We start from the raw sequence: 13,663 nt of genomic DNA, 5'->3' as shown, positions 1-13,663 counted from the left end.
CAGGTCATGATCCCAGGGTCCTGGGATCGAGTCCCGCATCGGGCTCCCTGCTCGGCGGGGAGCCTGCTTCTCCCTCTCCCACTCTCCCTGCTTGTGTTCCTGCTCTCGCTCTCTCTCTCTCTGTCAAATAAATAAATAAAATCTTTAAAAAAAAAAAAAGCTGGTTATATTTCATCAAATGATGTACACGGCCCACAAATGGGTCACAACGCTCAGCTGAGAAACACTGGCCTACAGTGAAGTAGATATTCCCTTAACTGGAGAGATGACTCCCAGTGGGGCATTTCGCTTGAACAAAGTGTTTACTGCTACATGACAATATAAACGTTACAGAAGTCTTTTAAATAAAGGAACTTCAACTGTTCTAAAATGGTGATCCCCAGTTTCACATCACTGTGAATTAAGAAACAGAGTTATCTCTTATTTATACCTTAAAATACAAATTCTCCTTGCAAAGCTTCCTGCCTGCAGAGGAGATCACTAACATGCTAAATGATGCCAGAGTGGAGTCTGTCTATCCCTTTCACTAAGTGCACTCGAAGCACAATTCTACTTTTTTTCGTTAAATTTGGCTCTCGCAGTCAATCAGAGATTGTCTAATAGGTTGTAGGGAAGTCATGTTCTTAGTGTCAACTTTAACCTGGGGTGGACAGTCCTTATTTCTGTTCCCACTGCCCACTGCTCTGTCTCTGCTCCTCCAGCACGACGACACAAGAGCAGGGAATAAACTTTTTTTCAAATTCCTTAATAATATTTTAATAATCAAATCATCCAACTTAAGAATGTTTTTAGACTTTAAAAAGAATTGTTTTGGCTTATATAGCTAAGAAAAAAAATTACATTCATTTCTCTGTAGGATTTGAGATATGCAAAATTTCAAATATTACTATTTGGTATCATATCTGTGGCTAAGAAATGAATAGCAATAATTTTTGTTTTCTAGACACATATAAAACAGGGATCTTCCAGCGATTTATGGCAGGAAAAAAACACTTCAGGAAAGCAGTATGTCAACACTGACAAGCTATAAGCACTATACTGCAGAACTTAAAGAAAGGAAACTAAGGGAGAGATTTTAAAAAAAGATTTATAATAGGTGACAGAAAAAAAAGTTTAACTAGTATGCAAATAAGGCTTTAAGACATCTTTTTTAAGAACTGACAATCAGTACCTTTTTAAATTTTCCTTGTCGTTTTGCTGCAGACTGCCCCTGGGAGTTAGAAGGACATTCTGTAAGAAAACATGCACAATCTACACAGGATGGAGACACCACCTCTGTCTAATTGTCTTCCAGTTTACGTCCCACCTGCGTGTGTCTCCGTACTTAGAAGGGTCAGGTCTACGATCAAAATGGCAGGCTTTTAAAGAAAGCAACATTGCCACTTTCACTTTAATAAGAATGCAATCAAATAGGTTATTCCTAAGGGCAAATGTTTTTCAACTCTGTATTTGAAAAACTGAGTTCAGCAAAATCTATTACTTATCAAAACACTTTTAAAAACATTAAATTTAGCTGACAGTCTAGAGTTGCATTTCAAGGACATCACAACAATCACATACGCCCAGGCATCATCATTCAAGGTGACCGTGAAAGGCAGAAGTAAAATAACACTCACCTTCCCAACTACCAAACCGGTGAGAAATGCAAAACTACGAGGTAAGATTAAACAAACAAGGTGCTGGCAAGTATAATTAACTCTATGCCTTTAGGTTTTTGCTCTCTCTCAAGAAAATCTATCCCATAAGTAATTACCTGGTAAGTAGTAACTCCAGTTAATCCCATACTTTTATAATTTATGCCTCTGAAAGAAGTAACTATCTCTGAATGGCTAAAAGTGCAGTTTTAGTAACAATGCTTTTCTGTCATAATCATCACAAGGAAGCAGACACCTGAGAAGAGTTATCTGGGTGAGAACCCCATCTCCCCATCCAGGGAGCCCCACAGTTGGAAGCAGCCCTGCTGCCCAGGAAGTGAAGCCTACAAAAAAAGACTAGGACTTCTTAAATCAGCGCATCTATGAACTCCAGTGTCAGTGACTACTGATTCACTTCAAATGATACTAAAGTGTATATATAAGTAAGTACAGTTGACACCTGGACAACATGGGGGCTGGGGACACTACTTCACCCCCCAGTTGAAAATCCTTGTATAGACTCCCCCAAAACTTAACTGCAAACAGCCTACTGTTGACTGGAAGCCTTAACGATAATATAAAACAGTCAAATAACATATTATTTTGTATATATTCTTACGTTAACGTAAGCTAGAGAAAATGTTATTGAGAAAATCACAAGAAAGAGAAAATATATTTATAGTACTGTACTATATTACTGGAAAAAAAAAAAAAACCCACATATAAGTTGACCACGCAGTTCAAGCCCATGTTGTTCATGGGTCAACTGCAGTATCGACTGAAATGAGACTCAAGAAATGTCAGGGCAAACGATTTTTTCAAAGCACAGAATTCCTAAGTTATGCCTCTAAGACACCGGTAAGTGACTTCTGGTTCAATAGTGGCAAGAAGTAAGTATACTTGTTAAGATGCAAGAAATCTATTCATCTTGGTAATGGCATTTATGATTCCAGCATCAGGTAGTAGACCACTATGTAAGAACTGATGCTGAGGAGAAATGCAAAACTGTAAGAATGACAACTTTACTGGCATTGAACTAATATGATGACAGAAGGTGACAGACCCACATAAACACTATTCTCATAATAAATATATAACAAAAACAGATGGAAAAGTTAAAATAGGTACCTATCCAGTTGTAATGTTTTATCTCTACAATGTAAAAACCAGAAACATGTTTTTAATAGCATGATTTTAAAACTACAAAAGGCAATGCCAAAAGAAATACTAATTATCTACACAATTATGCAAAATTCCAACAAGAGAAAGGTCTGTACAAGCGAGGAAAAATACTGCTCGTTAGAAATGTTCTGACTAGTTTTCTAGAAGTAACCCAAGAAGACCTGACTTATTTTTATATCCACAATATTATGTTGGTTAAAATCCTATAAAATGTTCTAATTTTAAACATCCCATTCACTTAAGCCAAGTTTAATCTGGACCTACATGTTTCAAGGGAAGTTCAAGTATATTAGTCATGCAAGGTCGGACCAGTTCAGGGCCAAGTACTTAGGTCCGGAAAAAAAGAATACTAAATATTTTAAAATACAATCAAATCTTAATTGACCTTTACTGGTAATTTGGGAAAAAACTACTCAATTTTTCCCCCCAGGAAGAGCTTCTCTTTTACCCATTCTAACGGGTTGGATTAATTCCCATCTTTTAAAGGAATGGAAATTTTGGAATAGGTAATTTCAGTGTTAAAAAAAAAAAAAAAGGAGGGGCGCCTGGGTGGCTCAGTCGTTAAGCGTCTGCCTTCGGCTCAGGCCATGATCCCAGGGTCCTGGGACCGAGCCCCGCATCGGGCTCTCTGCTCCACGGGAAGCCTGCTTCTCCCTCTCCCACTCCCCCTGCTTGTGTTTCCTCTCTCTGTTAAATAAATAAAATCTTTGGCGAAAAAAAAAAGGATACTTACAGCTTTCTTCCCAAGTTCAGTCTTTGATAATGTTAAGGATCCTGCAAGGTAGCATCCAGGTCCTGCCCCTTTAGGTATTCTAGTAAGAAAGTTCAAAAGAGAAAAAAAGGAACTAAAGAGAAAGTCTCAGAAAGATAATCAAGGGGCAAAACTTCAAAACAATCACATTCTGAAATAATTCCCACAGCTCAGATTTCCACAATCAAAGGGAGAAATAATCTTAGTCTAAAATGGTAAGTGACAACATACCATAAATTTAGCCCAATGTAATGATCTCACACGAAAAGATTACAGTATTTAAGATACACATTAAGTGTAAGCAACACTGTCACTTACTTGTCATCAGGTAAGGAGGTAACAAAGAATGGTTGGTTATATTTGGGTGGTAATGTCAAATTACTTGATTTCTTCTTTCCTAGAAGTGCAAGGCTATGATTTTCATGAATATCTAAGCTCAAGGTATTTGACAACCTATGAGAAACAATGAATGGGAGATCTTTAAGACGTTCCAAATCACTGATCTGCTCATGACGAATCTGTAGTCGAATTGTATAATCTCCTTTCTCCAGTTTCAAAGAATACTAAAAAAGACAAAGAACATTTGGAAAAAGGAAAGTTTAGCCAAGTCAACAGAAATTACAGTAAGAGGATAAACAGGAACAGTTTACTACATACAGAGTGCTTACACTATGTGAGGAAGAGTGCATGCGAGTGTGAGCGCCTACACACAAGGACCTGAGGGTGCAGGTGAGGAAGCAGGGCCAGGAACATCACGTGAATTGTCCAAGGCCACATGCAGAGTAAAGGATAAGGGAGCTAAAGGCAGGTATGGCTCCAGAGCCCTCAATTTCCCACAACAGGCTACGCCTGGACTCTCAGCTAAATCTGTATCTGCTCAAGATTGATAAAAGCAATGATCTTCTACTTCTAGTTCATGAGTCTTTAGAAACATGTATGAAACACCACCAAAACTAGCAAAATTGAGGTGCCATATAATATCTAAGACAAATATACATACACATGTATATACACAACTGGTAATCTTTATGTTATAACCAAAATGCCACACCTCTTTATCACAGGAAAAGTAGCAAGCCAGCAGAGACCAAGGAATACAAATCCACTCTGCTCCACCTAGTTAACCTGCTCAGGAGCATGGCACGCTGTATTCTGCATCAGCAGTTTCTTCTGAGATTTTAAAAGCAACAAAGTAATGGCACTGCAATAATCCAGTCTGTACTGAGGAGATGTGACTTGGCTTGCTTTTGAGGAAAAAAAAGAAATCATTCTCTGACTAGTTAACTGAAAAAAACCTGACGAATTATTTTCATTATCTGGCATAGTATTATAGATGTTACAGGAAATACCTCATTTCTTTGTAACAATATTTTAATCAGGGATAAAATTTCTATAAACTACTGATCAAGGGGCACCTGGGTGGCTCAGTCGGTTGAGCATCTGCCTTCGGCTCACGTCATGATCCCAAGGTCCTGGGATGGAGCCCTGCTCAGTGGGGAGTCTGCTTTTCCCTCTTCCTCTCCCCCATTGCTTGTGCTCTCTCTCTCACTTGCTCACTCTAATAAATAAAATCTTAAAAACAAACAAAAAAACCTGTATGATTAAAAGTTTTTCTCCCTTTAATACAATAGTGCCAAGCACAGTGATTGGCATACACTGTGTTGAGTACACAGCTGTCTCAGGAAAAAATAAATCTGGAAGTTCTAATAAACACTTGGCACTGCTACATAGTGCTTTTCATCCAGTTCAGACCTGGGATCATTTCATATTATCTTAGATGATTTGCTCCCAGCCCATCAGATGGGTAGAAGCAGTGGGCAGGAAGAAGAAATAATTAAAATAAAAAGCTACACTAGGGGTGCCTGGGTGGCACAGTAGGTGAGCGTCCGACTCTTGGTTTCAGCTTGGGCCTGATCTCGGGGTCATGAGATCGAGCCGTGTGTTGGGTCTGTGCTCAGTGTGTAGTTTGCTTGGGTTTCTTTCTCCCTCTGCTCCCTCCCCTTCAAATAAATCTTAAAAAAAAAAAAAAAAGCTACGCTGGCTAGTGTTCGCAAGCATCATCCATGCCCTCGTCTATCCCAAAACTTGATTTAGCAGATCTACATGGCTGAGAGGCTGTCATAGTCTGTTTTATAATAAGACAACTAACTGAGCTTCTAGTGGTATGTCAAAGAACTAAATACAAAACTATAGCATTAAAAAAACCCCAAACAAACCCAGAAAAACAAAAATTATCATAAATAACAAATCAGAGATTCAGTAGTTCAGGAAACAGCCTCAGTTAATTCTAAAAATCACTGCCAATTTTATACCTGATGTGGATAGGCATCTCCTGAACCCATTTGTCTTTTGTTCTGGTCAAATATAATCCACAGTTGGCTGTCAAATTCTGATTCATATAATAGTTCACAAAGTAGTGGGCAGCTTGGAGTTACTTCCCCACTCTTGGGCTATTAAAAAAAAAAAAAAGATTACTTGATATAATTTATATGATTTCTAATGCAGATTTGTAACACTGCTGTTGATAAGATTTTTACATTACAAGTATTAAAAATATTTTCTTCTGGTAACCAATTTTAAAAATGCAGAACATCCAGTATTTTGGCACTAATTAAAGGTATTTTTCTTTAACAAGTTTTTAAAAATACAAACCTAGCTATTTGTAAGCATTAATGAATACTATATATTCTTCAGTACCTCCAAGTACTTTATAAAACTGAAATTTGACAATTCATTGAAATCAATCATCTCCTGAACATTAAAACCAAATTCATATTATGCTTCAATAAGAGTTTTGCTGAAATCTTACTGATCCTACATAAACTCTTAAGATTCCATATTTACAGTAGTGTCAACTACCTTTATTGCTCATTCAACCCAAGAGTTATTCTGACTTCTCATTGTTTTAACGCCTGCTTCAGAGAAAAGCAATCAGACCCGCTATCATAATCAGACAGCATCTGGCACTGATGAGACATCTAACCACTGGACAGGTACCACTGAATAGATATCAATGAATACAAAAACTAAGGCTCAAAGGCCAGGTCACCACTAAATTAGTTTATGACTTCTGACCCAAATAGTACTTGGACCATCAGAGATTATAATTTCCCAAAGAATAATTTCAAATTAACTAGTGTTAATTATTTGACTCTATTTCATACATATATATATACACACACATATATACTAAACTCCTTGTCTTTGTTTTTGACTTCATGATTCATGAACCAAAAAGTTCATTTTGAGGTTACACTTTAAACACTTACCTGATGAAAGTTATAAGTCAGGATCATCTCATAAAGCTGACGATTATTCGGCAAAACATCTCGTGATCCTAAAGGTTTTGTTTTTGCACTCAGTGGGCTGTAATTAGACAAATGCGTAAGTAATTTGATTCAGAAGTTCATCTACTGAGAGAAAAGAAACTATAATCAACAAAATCTATAACACAGTACAATAAAAGTGACAATAAGCATTCCTAAACTCTGTCCTTCTCAGTATGTTTTATAATATTTTAATCAACTTACAGAATTCTTTACTGACTGAACCATAGCAATACGTAGTGTTTAAATTTTGCAATATTATGGAAACATTTTCAAACGTAAACAAATAGTTCTTAAAACATAATCAGATCCCAATATTAGGGCAACAACTGCTAACAGTGTTAAGGATGGACAGGTTTTGACTTGCACCCTCCTGTCCAAACTGCAGGTGGCAACGCACATGTCACGGGGGATCCTGCAGGTGCCACACTGAGAGCTTCACATACACGTTACTTAAGGCTCAAAGCTACTGCTGGGGCTGCCTCTTAAGAGAGCTGCCAGGATTCCTAGGCTGCGAAGTCAGAAACTGCATTTTCACCTTCAGCACTCAGATGATTTAAAAAGATGACTCTTTTCAAACAGTGTAAGAGATGTCCCCACTCCCACCATGCCAATGCTCAACACTTGTAGCCCTGAAACACTAAATGATACCGTAGGGTCTGGACCCAGCTCTTCAAAGTTATGCAGGGAGCCAGATCTTCATACTTCAAGGAGGACTGAACATCAAAACGATTGATTCCTTCCGACGCATGCTGCAAAGGATATTTATCAAATTAGGTTCTCAAGCTTTACTGATAATAAACCATATTTTTAAACATTTGGACCTAAAATAAACTTGTCTAATGCAAAGTTTATAAGCATCCATGAACAAAGACTACTGTTATTTTCAGAACCACAGGTAATCTGCCCATTAACGTTTAAATCCAACCAGTGAATTATTTCTCCATAACACAAATAACCGACATTAAAAATGATGGAAATGTGGAACTTACAATGTTTAACTGAGGAGCAGTACACACTATTCCATGGAAAGAAATGGTATAATCAATATTGACATCACTAAGACTTGCCCACCAACGAGCAATGCAAAACTCAATTGCTTTCCCACCCTGTAAAGAACAATAAAAATCACAAATGTGTAAATCCTGTTTCTCATTTTCTTTCAAAGTACTGAATATAAACAGTGTTTTAAAGCAATTCTAGCTTTTTGTACAGCTGTGTGTGGAGTTACAAAATTACAGTTGCAAAGACAGAGTATAGGCGTTTAAATACATAGTTATCTACTCAGACTCCTACAGTGCTTGTTATAGATCGGAGGCAGCTTTTTGGGAGCACACACAACAAAATAATAGTGAAAACAAACTGGAATAAAAACTTCAGACCAAAGGAAAAATGGTAGGAACAATGATAAGAAAAGGTGTATTACAGCTCTGTAAGGCATAGTCAATACCCACAGCTGAGTTTCAGGCTCAGAGCTGCCTGGCCATCAAAGCAAAATGAAATTATGGTCATTTACATCTTTCTCCCTATTAAAAAAAAATTAAAAACAAAAACCATTTTTAGTGTTGAGTTTTAAATTCGGTTTTCTAGTGAGCAGTACATGACGAAGTTTGAAGATGGCTCAGAGGATGCTAGCGCAGACAAGAGCACAAGCAGGCACTGGAGACCCAAGAGACACAGGAGAGACGCTGTCACTGCGTGAATGCACGAGGCAGCAGGCTTAAGAGAGAGCGTCAGTCCACTCCGCTTCTATGGAGGAAGAACCACAGCCCAGGGAAGGGTAGGGACCTGCCACACGGAGGTCATTCCGGTGGAAAGCAGTAGCGGCTTCACCTACACAGCAAAACAGCCTCCTGCAGTCTTCACAGCTGGGCATTAATAAAATAACAAGTAGAAAAATCTTAAATAAGGAAATAATTTCCTGTGTGATGAGGAAACAATCCCAATCAAGCTCCATGGTGTAAGCCGTCAGAATCTAGCAGACCAGTACTTTCCTTTGACTACATTTATGGAAGAGTTCAAATGATTACTATTTACCAACTTGGTCTCAAGTATCCCACTGAGACTACCCACCTTCCTACTTTGTTTATTTAGCGTTAATAAAATATTCAGCCCCGATACAGTCTCAATACAAACTATAAAATCAAATTCAAATACTGAGTCTTAGCCCATACCAAAAATAAAAAATGAAATCATTTTTGGGATTTCACACTGGTAATTAAAACTTACTAAGACAGGAAAAGCTTCAGTCAGTGTTCCTTTTTCTGGAAGGGAACAAAACTTATAGAATTCATGACTTCGATACGCTCTTTGCTTCACAAGCTGCACGGCATGAAGAACAAACTTGGCTGACACCTCAGAAGAACACGAACACACAGTAACTTCTAAAATGAGAGGGGAGGAAGCCAAGTTTTAAACTGACAGGATTTAAAACAGACATATGATTGTTTTAATACCAACTTTTTAGAAAACAACGTCTCAAGAAAAAAAAATGATATATTCAAAGGAAATCTGCATATTTCCTTAAAAACAAAGAATCAACAGAATATTAATCAAGATGAAAGGGTAGGAAAATAAACAAATCAGTATTAAAATGAACAACTGCTATGCTGCAAAGACCACGGAACAGCAAGCTGTCCACGGATAGGCACAATCTTCCTAATCAGGTTATTTTCAAAACCTTTCGCCCCTCTGCTGCTATGAGGAAACTCGCTTTTAGCTGAAAAACCAACCAATTCCTGATAAAGAGGATTTTAATTTTAGAAATTTCTATTTGTTATCATGCCTAAATTCCATTAGCGTCTATTTATTCAACTTCATCGATAACTTCCTAGTCTCTCCCTCCTGTCTACTTCTAGAAAGTATGACCATCAACTACACATCCTCAGCTTTATTCTGAGGCCGAGCTGGAGGCAAAACCAAAATCACTGTGAAGCAGAATCAGCATCTTATCTAATGCACACCCACTCTAATACAGGGAACTTAAAGCAAGGCTTACGTCTCTGGTTCACAAGGTCAAGTGGGCGCAGAGCTCTGTGAACCTAATCAATTGCTAAGAATAAAAAATCTAGTGTTAGGACAGTATTTCTAATTATTTGAAACAGGAGACATCTGCAGTACATTTTTTTTTTTGCTTTGATTCTTTATCTCCCCCATTTTACTGACACACAATTGACAAATAACATTGCCTAAGTTTAAGGTGTACACTGTGAGGATTTGATATATACATATATATTGTAAAATGATTATCACAATAAGGTTAGTTAACACATCAATCACTTTACATTCACCAATTTTTTTTGGTGGTGAGACTATTTCAGATCTGACTTTTAGCAAATTTCAAGTACATAATACAGAATAGTTAACTACAGTCACCATGCTGGACATGAGATTCCTCGAACTTATTCACCTTATAAGTGAAAGCCTGTACTCTCTGACCACCATCTTCCCATTTCCTCCCCATCCCCCAGCACATTTCTAATCTAAGACTGCGGAATGCTCTGAGCTACTTCCATTCTGGATCATTCAATAAATTCCTATTAAAAAAAAAAACCTAATTATTTTCAATACCAACCAAGACAAATCGTAATAATTAGAGCACTGTATTTACTGGCATTTACCATTGAAAAGATATTAGATTCAGTACTAATTAACCATAGATTTTCCTTCAGTATTATTAGTGTACATTTTATCAAAGCTCACTGTTCAACAACTCCATGGGGCCTGTAAGAAATTAGGTAGCCCAGGGCTGTTCCACAATACAACTCTGACTCTACTCATTAACAGATAGGGTATTATTCTAAATTAAGGTAAAATCTTGAATGTTAAAACATCTTAAGATAGCCTGAATGATTTGATGTGTGAACCAGTGCAAAATAGTACGAGATCTTAACAATATTTCAAACCTAACAGCAAATCTAGGGTGTCAGATGTTGTACTGTTATGACAAAAGCGTGGATTAGAGACATTTAAACTTTCTGTGGTCACAATCCCAGCAGACATAGAAGGTACATACAGATATGTGGTCAGGACAGACTCAGATGTTACTTACCAGCCCATGTTGCACCCTCAGGGACCTCAATAAAATGCCTTCGAATTTGACCAGGTTTAAAATGTACATCTGTCAAGGCTAGATCATAATGTGACGATTCGTTTACTCTGAAAATAAAAATAAATGGCTAAATGTGATGCTGTAAGCCCACTGGTACTCGAGATTTTAATAGTTCATCAGAAACAAACACAGGGATTTAAAAGTTGGTTACAAAACAGTGTGCACAACATTATCTCATTTTTGCAATGAGATAACCATGTCAGTGGTGGTAAGTTCCAGATAGCCCAGTGTAGATGATTTTTCTTTTTACTTGTCTATGCTACAATTTGTCTATAAGACACACATATACAGCTCCCTCATTCACAGGATTTCCCTATTATTAGAATCTGAACTATCATGAGTCCTAAATATTAAAATCAAAGGTAATGTTTTGTGTCACTGATACTGTCTTATAGCGCTGAGTCTGGTATTAAACTCCTTATAGAGCTCCAAAATACCCCACTTTCCTGTGCCATAATGACACAGGAAAGAAGAAAACTATTTCCATAGCATTTCTGTAAGAAACCAATGACACATAAAGGTCAAATGTGTAATTTTCTACTATGGAAACCTAAAGAATATGCAAAGTACAAATTTTAGTCAGTATGACAAACATTTAATGAGTGCATAGTATATATATGAGGCACTGTCGTTAAGAGCTACAAACACAACACTGAATACATTTTCCTTTGCCCTGGCCAATCTCAGGAGGACATAAAAACCACCAGAAACATTTAACATAATACGCTCTGGGTGGACAGAAGTGTTAGTGGAAAAGCCATAAAAGGTACGTGGTTCGTGGAAAAGCTTCCTGAAGGAGATGATGTCTCAGCTGATTCCTAAATCTTATAAATTATCTTGTCTAATTTCCTACTGGACTTCAGGGAAAATCTGAGACTTTAAGTGTTCTGCAATTTCTCCGTGTGTGTGTCACTTTTTATCTCCTGAATCTCATGTTTCTTACGGGCTGAGACCCGCTGCATACTTATTATTTACCAGTTAACTAACTCGGCACAAACTGTTAACTGAGAACTCTCCATTGTCTCCAGAATTCTCATCTCAGTCTTGTCCTTCATCTACTCAACAGTTTGTTTTGTTCTGAAGATTCTGTATCATGGGCTCCACAGAGGAACCTGTAGGGACACAGTCCCTGAGTCTTCAGCGGGCTCACAGTCAAATGGGATAAATCAAAACTGACAACGTCTTGGCTAAAGTCTGTACCGCAGACAGGGTGACGGGAAATGCTGGCTCTGAAGGACTGCTGTTTGCTATTTTAGAGAGCACGATCCTGGGCAGTGCCACCAAGAGGTCTTAAACAGGAAGCCGTATGACGGGAGCAGAGTTCCTCAGTTCCGGGGTAAAAGACAAGATGGGAAGGGGGAGTCTGGGAACAGTGACAGGAGAAGTGGAAGAACCAGAGAAAACAGTGATCCCACAGACGGGGCACGACAGTGGAGGGGGGTGGGGGGTAAAGGAGGGATGGAGTAATACCGTCCAATACTGCAGATGGATCAGTTAGGGGCACTGTCATCCCAGCGGAGTTTTGGCACAGGGAAAGGGCACGGGCGATGCCACGGGGGATTCTCACAGTCAACAAGCAATAGAAAAGACCACATGGCACCTTGAACTTTGTGAGCAAGAAGCAGAACTAAAGCCCAGTTACCTGATTCTGGTCTATTCATCCTTTAAAAGTTCACACTATTTCCATAAATAGCCATTAAAAAATTCCAGGTAACAGTAAGCTGTTGGTAACTTGTTACTTACTTGGTTGCTATAACTGCAGTGATTGGAACTCTGAACAGAGGACCTGCATTAGGGGATGCTATATCATAGCCACATACCTTGAAAAAAGAGTAAGTTTCAGTATCCATAAACTTTTACAAGAGAAAAAGAAAAAAAAAGTGGAATCTATTCACAGAGTAAGTTAATCTAACATTAAAATGTAAAGGTCTTGGGGCGCCTGGGCGGCTCAGTCGTTGTCTGCCTTCGGCTCGGGTCATGATCCCAGGGTCCTGGGATCGAGCCCTGTGTCAGGCTCCCTGCTCCGCGGGAAGCCTGCTTCTCCCTCTCCCACTCCCCCTGCTTGTGTTCCCTCTCTCGCTGTGTCTCTGTCAAATAAATAAAATCTTAAAAAAAAAAAAAAAAAAGTAAAGGTCTTAAACACAAGTTCACGCCAATTTTCTGATGTTGGGTCACATAATTAACAGCAAACAGCCTAAACAAATGCATGCATAACCACCCCTGACCATTTCGGACCAATGGGGAGAGAGACCGCCGCACAGGGTGCTTTTACACAGTTTAGAGTACTAGGAAGCAGCACTGAAGATGCACCAGTACCTCTGTATAGTGTAATCCTCCTCTTAGGCCCCTGGGATCCACACGTATGTTTACGTGTCTACATTGATTCATGAGCTCCAAATGGCTGGGACACTGAACCCAAGATGAATTTGAAGTTAAAGCTAAATGAAGCTGAAGGGATATTTTTTCAGCGTTTTCTAGCGTGGAAAAGACCAAAAATTAAAGATTAGTACTTTTTTCCTTTTCTTCCATTTTAAAAAGTTCTATCTTCTCATAAAATCTAGCAGATGAGTTTAATCAGCTGTAAAATGCACTAGGGCCTGGGCTTCCAAAACACAGCTTAAATAAAGCAGTCACAGAACCTTCCCTACATCTTAGGGCA

The 13,663-nt window shown here is 38.4% G+C and overlaps 1 protein-coding gene across 3 annotated transcripts in view; it reads right to left on the bottom strand.

The window, feature by feature from the left end:
- Positions 1-13,663, bottom strand: part of TPP2 (tripeptidyl peptidase 2) — a 69,382-nt gene that overhangs the window by 16,273 nt on the left and 39,446 nt on the right. For 2 of the 3 annotated variants that reach the window (XM_028112007.2, XM_088021891.1), the window contains exons 14-24: positions 13,321-13,478; positions 12,748-12,824; positions 10,945-11,051; positions 9,123-9,277; positions 7,886-8,002; positions 7,545-7,645; positions 6,837-6,933; positions 5,880-6,017; positions 3,886-4,130; positions 3,550-3,628; positions 1,172-1,210 (exon numbers count right to left, since the gene is read on the bottom strand). In XM_028112007.2, coding sequence (XP_027967808.1) covers positions 1,172-1,210; positions 3,550-3,628; positions 3,886-4,130; positions 5,880-6,017; positions 6,837-6,933; positions 7,545-7,645; positions 7,886-8,002; positions 9,123-9,277; positions 10,945-11,051; positions 12,748-12,824; positions 13,321-13,478 — 1,313 coding nt within the window. The remainder of the gene's footprint in view (positions 1-1,171; positions 1,211-3,549; positions 3,629-3,885; positions 4,131-5,879; positions 6,018-6,836; positions 6,934-7,544; positions 7,646-7,885; positions 8,003-9,122; positions 9,278-10,944; positions 11,052-12,747; positions 12,825-13,320; positions 13,479-13,663) is intronic. The other variant, XM_028112008.2, reaches the window with a different exon arrangement.

The sequence above is a fragment of the Eumetopias jubatus genome, unplaced genomic scaffold, assembly GCF_037043125.1.
Source record: "Eumetopias jubatus isolate StellerSeaLion01/CBP00866 unplaced genomic scaffold, mEumJub1_p1.0 scaffold_3, whole genome shotgun sequence".
In the NCBI taxonomy this organism is placed as follows: domain Eukaryota; kingdom Metazoa; phylum Chordata; class Mammalia; order Carnivora; family Otariidae; genus Eumetopias; species Eumetopias jubatus.
Note: the sequence above shows the minus strand (reverse complement) of the source record. Positions and strands in the feature narration are given on the sequence as shown.